At 45.9% G+C, this 10,114-nt stretch overlaps 1 protein-coding gene across 1 annotated transcript; it reads right to left on the bottom strand.

Annotated features, from left to right (window-relative positions):
- Window positions 1–537: 537 nt before the first annotated feature.
- LOC144124031 (uncharacterized) lies at window positions 538–10,114 on the bottom strand. The gene is made up of 5 exons (XM_077656709.1): window positions 10,103–10,114; window positions 7,954–8,512; window positions 6,321–6,328; window positions 2,219–2,365; window positions 538–1,122 (listed from the first exon to the last, which is right to left on the bottom strand). The coding sequence occupies exons 1-5, from the start codon at window positions 10,112–10,114 to the stop codon at window positions 538–540; spliced, it is 1,311 nt and encodes a 436-aa protein (XP_077512835.1).

The raw sequence follows: 10,114 nt of genomic DNA, 5'->3' as shown, positions 1-10,114 counted from the left end.
TTCGCAGTTGCTTCTTGCTGGGCTTTATTACAGAGAATGTCTTGTTTTGTAATAGTTATCCAGCTATCACTGTACCAGGCCATTCATTGAAACTTTACTGAGCAAAAGAGAGTTCTAAAATTATGAATTACGGGCCAAAGAGAATTCACTATCGCCTCAAGTGTGCTTTTACAAACACTACAAATATAATCATTCAGTGCTTGTCAAGCAGATATAAGCAACTGAATATAATACAGTGACCACGCAGGCTTTGGAATTCACTTGGGTAACACATACAGCATTGTAAAAATATTCATTTATTGGAAAATGCTTTTGCGAATACATCGGGCGAATACTTTACACCGATTTCATGCACGCTGGTCAAATGAGAGAAGAGGTGAAAACAGGCCTTTTGCACTATCAAAGCGTACTGGGCAATAGGGCAATGCAGTACAGTAGTACACAAAAAACAAAAATGAAATGAAAGGTGTAAATTATTTAGCGCCACTTATTCGCTTCTATAGGTACGGTACTTTTAAAATTCTACGGCAGCATTTACTATCGACGGCGGTACCCGTATTGACCGGCAGCCCATCCAGCGGCAGCACCGTAGCCACCCGGTGCGTAGCGGCCAGCAGCATAGCCAGCGGCACCTTGGCCGTGTGGAGTATATCCCCCGTAGGCATATCCACCCAGGGCTGGACCACCGGAAGCGGAGCCGTAGGAACCGTATCCACCGTATCCATAGGCGCCAGGGTTGCCACTGTTTGGGGCGTTTCCGTATCTACCGTATCCGTTGTAAGCGCTGCTGTAGTTCGGCGCTGCACCCCTAGCACCGTAGGCAAATGGAGCGACTCCGGTCGCTGAACCTGCGGCTCCGCCAGGGGTCGGTGGGACAACCGGTGCGGCGTTGAAGACCACGTCGGCGCTGGCACCCGGTGTAGTTCCTGGCTCGTTTGTGTCCACCGTGGCTCGGAATCCGTTTGCGTCTGCAACGTAGTTCACCCGTCGATAAAGGCCGTATGCGTCTCTGTAGCCGTACGAGCCGGTCTTGGCGTTGTTGGCATCACCCTGCTCGCGGTGGAATAGGCGGTTGCCGTACTCGTCCACGTTGTCGTAGCCGAAACTGTACGGCTGAGGTGGCTGCGTGGAAAGAGTGCATATTGGACGGCTCTTTCTGTGATTGTAAAAGTGCGCTCGCCCTCATAACAGAATTTTAATTTTATTCGGGAATAATATTTTACAACGATCGGAAAGCGGCGTGCGTAGCACCGAGTTTACTTTTGGGTGCCTGAGCAAAGCAAACTATGAAACTCACCAAAACTGCAGGCTTGCAAAACTGTAGATTGCTATGATTGTTGGTGAGAAAGAAAAAACGCGCAGAAAATAGAAGCTAGAGATGCCGAGCAACTTATAACGACTAACCTGCGTCCAGCGGTTGCGTCAAACTGCTCGACCTTCGGTGTTTAGTGTTTAGTTGTAGCAGCTCTTCGCCAATGTTACCTGACATAAATTCACTGAGAGTACCAATTTGTAGGTATTTTTATGCTTTCGAAAGTACTAACAATTACTAAAGGAGGTATAAAAGAGGTTTGGAAAGTTTGGTTTTGGTTTTATCGGGGTTTGACGTCCCAAAGCGACTCAGGCTATGAGGGACATCGTAGTGAAGGGCTCCGGAAATTTCGACCACCTGGGGTTCTTTAACGTGCGCTCACATCGCACAGTACACGGGCCTCTAGAACTTCGTCGCCATAGAAATTCTACAGCCGCGACCGGGATCGAACCCGCGTCTTTCGGGCCAGCATCCGAGCGCCGTAACCACTCAGCCACCGCGGCGGATGCTCTGGAAAGTATTGATTTAGGTTAGCTGCGAATTTCACTTTGGTGCACTGTCGGGATGGTTAGCAAAATCTTCAGCATATTTAGTGCAAATACGATTGTCAGTACGTAGGTTGAGAACTACGGTGTCCGCTAAGATATGAGATTTAATGCTGATTTAGAGGTAGACAGCTGTGCACAGTTACCTTATATTGTTCGGTGATAACTCGCGCCGTTGCAGAAGCTCTTCAGTGTGGGTTATGCTAAAAAACCACAATGGAGCACAAGTATTTGTTAACTGAATATTCAGAGGAACAAATAACTTTTCGAGCTAATTTGATTTGTAGAAATTTTCTTTTTTACTATGGCCACTAATAGAATTCGAGCACTAGTGGAATCCCAAGGTGTGTTCGTCACGTACCGAGGCGTATGCATCGTATCCCCTGTAAGGGGCACCAGGCGCTGACGCGGTGTATCCACCGTATCCAGGGTTCTGGTACGGAGTTGGGGCTTGGTGGTGAAGTAGGGCGTGCGTGCCGGCAACAAGCCAGAAGAGCAGGATTTTAGTCTGTGAGAAGAAATACGGTGTTGAAATGTGGGTGTATTTTCGCGTTACAAGAGGACAAAAAGTCTTCCAATAATATTAGTTCCTTTTAGTGTACACAAAGACGACACTGCAAATGACGAAGAAGACAGAACATGGCGCGGTATTCGCTAATAATAATAACTCTGGCGAATAAATGTCAACGGAGAGAGAAAGCCGCTGCTGATTCTGCAATGGCGTCCATGCGAAAAACGACAGCTCTCTGAGGAGGATCTTTATGGAATAGATAATAAAAATAAAAATACTAGGGGATTCGTTCTGGCTCCGTAGCATCCAATATCTGCATCTTTCACAACTCTGGCGGTGTGGTTCGGGTCCGGAAGTTTATCATACCTTACGGCGCCCTAGTACTTACTGTGGATGATCTCTTAAATCCTTGATGTGGTCGGCTAATAAAAGGCATGTGTAAACGAGCACCACCCCTCTCCTTCCTTCCATCACTACACACACATTCACGCACATAGTGATTATTGAGTTGTTTAGGCAGCGTTGAGCGAAAGCAAATACATATCCTGTTAATTTGACAGTGTGCGTTAGTTTTAACACTTCTAGCTTTTAGGGTCAGGGATGCGAAAGTTATATTGTGCATCTACCTCGTGCTACCTGGAAGCTGTAGCAGATCCCCCCTGTGTGCAAATGACGATATCGGGGATATCAGCATCATTTTTTTGCGAGTATATAAAAGTGAAACGGCTTACCTGTCCGAACATTTTGACTTTCTTAACAGCTAATACGCTTGGTGCACTTTACACACAGAAAGCAGCTGTATTATTCAGACGGCGAGGCTGCGCGCAGCGTTGTTTGGTGGTGCCCCGTCCTTTGCAGCTCTGTTTTATATCATGAGGACTAGTCCCACGTGTTCTGCTCGCGCAATGACGCGCAGAGGAAAAAAGAGTGCATTTCTTTTTGCTTCTTCACGTTTTTCTTGGCCTTGACATTTGCGGACTATGTGGCGTAGCATCCCCGTGAAGAGGATGGTTTTTGCGACAAGCGACAACCTGGTTGCTCGCATGCGTAGCTAACGACAGTGAAGTGATTTCACGCTTTTCAAAACGGGGAGGGCGCTACGTTGAAGCACGACATCTGCCGCGCTTACACATAAGTACTTCTTTGTTTTATTTTCTCCTCGCGAGGACAGTGTGGTTGACGACGGGCGCTGTAGCTTCTTGAGCTTTGGTTTAAATGTTTTTTCAATGTGGCGTAGGACGTAGTTGTCGTTTCGTTGCATGTGCGGCAGGTATTTGTGGGTAGGTGGAGTGTGCAGTCAGGAAGAGTAGGTTTTCTGAGCTATTACATGCTGTGTATTGCCCATGCATCGATTAATTACTTAGCGTTTTCTACTGCAATAATGAATATAGGAGCAAAACCTTAAGTTTTGTATGAGGGTTTGTGTTCTCGGCATTTATTTCTCATAAAACTCGGCGGATCTTTTTTTGGTGTTTATTTCAGTATGCAGTTTGTTGTGTTTTTCACTGAATAATATTTTCTACGCGTGAGATACTGGCTTTTTGCGATGACATAACGGGGTGTTCCTGTGCGGTCAGAAGCCCCTTAGAGTATAGCTTTTCCTTTTCTTGAGCAAGAGCTGTCGATTTAGCAGTACTTAACGCATAAACGGTGTTACGTAGAGCATGTGCTTGTAAAAAAAGTGTTCTGTTGCCATTAACAAAACAGTAATGGAAGTTAAATGACGCTGCCGTCTCAGAGAAGTGCAAAGGGGATATCACATCTACAAACAGTGTTGTAATTTTTTCGCTCGTTTGTTGCCGTGGGTTGAGCAAAAGGGTGGGGTAACACATAATCTGCGTTTTCAGGTCATCAAGGAATCACTGCTGAACCAACGCGTTAGACATAACATGACACCTTTTCGAGCCGGTTACGCATGGTTTCGAATCGGTGTCTTTACATGCAGTGGACCAATCAACTAAAGAAGTGAAAACACCAAATGATTGGGTTTGTCTTTTCTTACGCATTATTGCTTAGGTATCCCCACGTGATATCGCCTTACGACCGTAAGTAATTGATTAATTTATTCTCTGGCGCCGATTCGGGTTCTGACTTTAACAGCCGAACAGGTGTTATGCCGCAAAAGGTCTGTATATGCCCTTGAAGCATGAATAAGCTGCGTTGCAGTCCCTGTATCGTCATTTTAATCCATGGCAGTGCAAAAGCAAGGCTGCCCCATGAGCTGGATTGGCAACGAATGAAGAAGCAGCGATGATATCGCAATTTTTTCATGCCTCACGTGACATGTTTTGACTGCTGACGTCACAGCCATTGTTCGGCTGTTGAAACCGAAACAGAAAGAAAGAAGAAAACTAATTATTAATTCATTATTGCGCGTGAACGAATACCATGTGGTGGTTCATATATACTAATGTCTTACGCATCATTACAAAGAAGAAAACATGCTACTAAAATTTGGTTTTTACGCTCCTTTACCCTACCGATCGGGAGTTCCCGGCTTCGAACCCGGCCGCGCGGCTGCGTTTTTATGGAGGCAAAACGCTAAGGCGCCCGTGTGCTGTGCGATGTCAATGCACGTTAAATATCCCCAGGTCGTCGAAATTATTCGGGAGCCCTCCACTACGGCACCTGTTTTTTTCTTTCTTCTTTCACTACCTCCTTTATCCCATCCCTTACGGCGCGGTTCAGGGGTCCAACGATATATGAGACAGATACTGCGCCATTTCCGTTCCCCTTAAACCAATTGTTGTTGTTGTTATTATTGTTATTATTACTATTATCAAGCTCCCTTACCCATGTGAGCGCCTTAAGAAGGTGAAGAGAGTGAAAAAGAGCACTTATCTCGCACACTGCAGGAAGACGCAGTCTCTCGGTTGAGCAGAGGCCTGTAGGGTAGCGAAGAAATGCCTCAAAATGCGCAGCCATTACCAGGCGTTGGGAAAAGCGCTTCTATTTCCCTCGACTGCCACCACGTGGCGCATGGCTTCGAACATTCTATCATAGCGCCTCGACATCATCTGTGCCGTAAGAGAGAAAGAGAAGGACCGAGAGGCCGCATAACAGAACGTTCTTCCTCTCTCTCTTCCAATCCTCCTCTCCTTTGGGGCAAGCGCCAAGGGATATGCCTGGAAACCTGTGTGCTATTTTATTCACGGATCTATAACTGCATCGGGCAGATTATTATGCTAGAATGTGAATTTAGTTTTTTCATTTCCGGTTTTTTACCACCTTTATAATCCAAACTCGAGACTTCTTCACAAAATTATCCAATTACAACACTCCTTACCCATTTGTACGTTTGTGTCAGCAGTACACCCTGGCCAATCCCCGCCGTGGGTACGTGCCATTCAGCCTCAGTACAACATCATCATCATCATCATCATCATCATCATCATCATCATCATCATCATCATCATCATCATCATCATCATCATCATCAGAACATGATAGGCCCCTAGGCTAAGCCGCGCTGGAGGGTGCTGCCCCGAATTGCTGGTCAGACGCGAATACTTTGGAAGCATCATCTGCCCAAGGTCCTGGTTTCAGGAGAGCAAGCCACCGGGCTAGTTGCTGATGCACGTTTTCTAGGAAGCGCAAAAAACGGTCGAGGGACGGAGGGCTTCTGCAGTTTGTTAGTTTTTCTCATATGGCTGAGTGTAGCGCATACTCAGTGGCTAGCGAACTGTGGCATTTATGCCATGGATACTGACATTTTTCGGTTAAGACCAAGTTTCGAAAATAGAATTTTGAAGGGTGACTAGAGTTATGAACAGCTTCTCTAAGGACAAATTTTCCAATGGATCTCCACGTCATTAAAGTGGAAACGTGCTGTCAGGAAATAGGACCGGTTGGCTATGCACAGAACCTACTGATGCCCGTGTATCAAACAGTGATCCGGACAAAAGTCCGGGTACAAAAAAAAACCAGTTCATCTGCACTGTTTCGAGTGCACAACAGCACCTGAAAGAAGTGAGAAAGTGCAAATGGCTTAGTGAGGGTCTTTTTTTCGCTTTTGGGGTTTCTTGCATTCCAGCGGTAATGTACAAAGTCGATACGCTTTTACAGTTACAGTATTGCATGAATGTCTATGGAAGATGCTCCTTAGCAGCCTCTGATATACTGAAAGACGCTTTCAGCAGCTATCAACGGACTGGGTACAGTTATATGAAACCGATTCGCGTGATGGAAGAATACCCTGAAAGGTATAAGTCATGGCTCCATCAGACGCCATCAAGCGTCTGACGGTCCCGTAAGTGTTCCACACTCCACTGTTTCATTTTTAAGCCTGATGAAGACCGACATAATGCACTTGGAACCCCCAAGATTGCCTAAGTTTCTAATCACTAACCGTTACTATGCTCTGCAGCAAACCATAAACGAACGCTGATTACAGATATTTCCAATGATTGTTCTGAGAAAAAGTTGATTCTCCGGCACCTTCTGAACACGTGGACGTTTATCGGGCAGGAGGAGTCGCATTTATCGTTGAGAAAAAACAAATTTAAAGATACTCCTGCCGGTAGATTAAACCTAGTTATGGTCACACCAAAAATGACGGATTGCTGCCATATCGAAGTGAAGGGCAACGAACGTTAAAAAAAATTTATTTGACTTCTCATACCATACGACACCTCACCGGATTGCAATATGTTGATTAACTTCTTAATGTGCTTTTTTTTTATTCTACTACCAAGCTGATGGAAAACTAACATGATGAACCGGTGCTGTGAATTAGTTGTTTCGACGAAATCTTATTACTGCCAGGTTATTGTTCATCTGAGGGAAGTGTATGAACAGACCGATATTAAACAGGAGTGGCACTTCCTCTTGGTGATAGGCTCAGCCTTACTTCCCGTAAGATGCACTCTTGGTCTGTCGTTTTGAGAAGAATTGGACATCGGGTATTCAGAGATCAGTGTAGTCACCGTAGTTTTAACGAATATGGTTCCGGAACTGGCGTAGGAAATGATGCCACAAAAAGTGGAAACGCAGAGTCCTTTTCTTGGCTGCGTAGTGCTGTTGTTCGCAGTGGCTCATTGCTGGGCTTCATTATCGAGAATGTCTTGTTTTGTAATAGCTATCCAGCTATCACTGTACCAAGCAATTCACGGAAACTTTACTGAGCAAAATAGAGTTCTAAAACCCGGTATTACGGGCCAAAGAGAATTCACTATTGCCTCAAGTGTGCTTTTACTAACACTACAAATATAATAATTCAGAGATTGTCAAGCAGATATAAGCAAATAAATATAATACAGTGACCAGACAGGCTTTGGAATTCACTTGGGTGGCACATACAGCATTGGAAAAATATTCATTTATTGGAAAATCTTTTTGCGAATACATGGCGGGCGAATACCTTACACCGATTTCATACACGCTGATCAATGGGCAACACATGAAAACAGGCCTTTTGCACTATCAAAGCGGACTGGAAAATTGGGACAATACAGTGCAGTAGTACACGAAAAACAAAAATGGAATGAAAGGTATAAATTTTTTGCGCCACTGATTCGCTCCTATGTGCTAGGTGTTTGTAAAATTTTACGGCAGCACTTACTATCAGCGGCGATACCCGTACTGACCGGCAGCCCATCCGGCGGCAGCCCCGTATCCACCCGGCGCATAGCGGCCAGCAGCATAGCCAGCGGCACCTTGGCCGTATGGAGCGTATCCTCCGTACGCATATCCACCCAGGGCTGGCCCACTAGAAGCGGAGCCGTAGGGACCGTAGCCACCGTATCCATAGGCGCCAGGGTTGCCACCGTACGGGGCGTTTCCGTATCTACCGTATCCGTTGTAAGCGCTGCTGTAGTTTGGCGCTGCACCCCTAGCACCGTAGGCAAATGGCGTGACTCCGGCCGTTGCACCTGCGGCTCCGCCAGGGGTCGGTGGGACAACCGGTGCGGCGTTGAAGACCACGTCGGCGCTGGCACCGGGAGCGGTGCCTGGCTCGTTGGTGTCCACCGTGGCTCGGAATCCGTTTGCGTCAGCGACGTAGTTCACTTGTCGATAAAGGCCGTACGCGTCACGGTAGCCGTACGAGCCGGTCTTGGCGTTGTTCTCATCACCCTGCTCGCTGTGGAATAGGCGGTTGCCGTACTCGTCCTCGTTGTCATAGCCGAAACTGTACGGCTGAGGTGGCTGCGTGGAAAGAGTGCATATTGGACGGCTCTTTCTGTGATTATAAAAGTGCGCTCCCCCTCATAACCGAATTTTACTCGGGGATAAAATTTTGCAATGATCGGAAAGTGGCGTGCATAGCACCGAGTTTACTTTTGGGTGCCTGAGCAAACTAAGAAACTCACCAAAACTGCAGGCTTGCAAAACTGTGGATTGCCTTGATTGTTGGCGAGAAAAAAAAAACGTGCAGAAAATAGAAGCTAGAGATGCTGAGCAACTTAAAACGGCTAACCTGCGTCCAGCGGTTGCGTCAAACTGCTCAACCTTCGGTATTTAGTTGTGGCAGCCCTTCGCCGATGTTAACTAACATAAATTCACTGAGAGTACCAATTTGTAGTTATTTTATGTTTTCGAAAGTACTAATTTTTACTAAAGAAGGTATAAAAGCACTCTGGAAAGTATTGAATCAGGTTATCTGTGAATTTCAGAGAACGATCTTCTGGATAATTAGTGGAAATACGATTGTCAGCACTCCGGTTGAGAACTACGATGTCCGTTAACATGTCAGAGTTAATACTGACTTAGAGGTACATAGCTGTGCACAGATATACCTCATATATTCAGTGACAGATCGTGCCGTTGCAGAAGCTCTTCAGCGTGGCCTATGCTAAAAACTACAATATTTCAAAAGTAATTGTGAACTGAATGTTCCGAGTAACAAATCAGTTTTCGAATTAATTTGATTTGTAGCATTTTGCTTTTTTACTAAGGCTGCTAAGAGGAGAATCCGAGCGTTTTTGGAATCTCAAGGTTGTGCTACGTACGGAGGCGTAGTCAGGGTATCCCCTGTAAGGGGCACTCGGTGCTGACGCGATATAACCGCCGAATCCAGGCCCCTGGTATGGCGTCGCTGCTTGGTGGTGAGTTAGGGCATACGCACCGGCGGCAAGGCAGGCGACAAGGAGTTTAAACTGTGGGAAATAATGCACTGTTGATATGCAGGTATATTTTCGCATAACAAGAGGACAAACAGTTCATGGAAAGAGAAAACCGCTGCATCTTCTAAAATGGTAGTCGATGCTAAAACAGTGGCTCTTTAAGGATGACCTTTATGAATACGTTTAGAGGTAGATTAAAGGTAAAATTGCGATGACTTTCATGATGGCTTTGTAGTCTCCGCTATGTTCATTTCCCACATATCTAGTGGCGTGGTTCGGGTCCGACATTCACCATGCGTTAGGGTCCTAGTAGTTACCGCGGAGGATCTCCTGAACGCTTGTCTTGATCGGCTAATAACAGGCATGTGTACACGCGTGTGTATACCCCCCCCCCCCCTCTCGCCCCCACAGCATTTCAGTACACACACACTCACAGGGTTTAGTGAGTTGCTTAGGCAGTGTACAGCGAACGCATAGACATAATCTGTTATTTTTGAGTGTTCGTTCGATTTAACGCTTTTCTCTTTTACCCACAGGCATGCGTAAGTTATACTGCGCATACGTCATGCTACCCGGAAGCAAAAAGAAATGTCTCTTGTGGCCAATGATAAATGACTCGTCTAGAATATCAGGAGGAATTTTTTAACAAGTATAAGAAAGTGAATGGCCTTACCTGTGCGAACAT

Source organism: Amblyomma americanum, chromosome 3 (assembly GCF_052857255.1).
Source record: "Amblyomma americanum isolate KBUSLIRL-KWMA chromosome 3, ASM5285725v1, whole genome shotgun sequence".
Classification (NCBI taxonomy): Eukaryota; Metazoa; Arthropoda; class Arachnida; order Ixodida; family Ixodidae; genus Amblyomma; species Amblyomma americanum.
Note: the sequence above shows the minus strand (reverse complement) of the source record. Positions and strands in the feature narration are given on the sequence as shown.

What these genes read in the sequence shown, in the direction of transcription:
- LOC144124031 (XM_077656709.1), bottom strand. An exon ending in GATACGATGCATACGCCTCG is followed by an intron (nt 1,123 to 2,218) that starts GTACGTGACGAA and finishes CTTTCCACGCAG; the next exon opens with CCACCTCAGCCGTACAGTTT.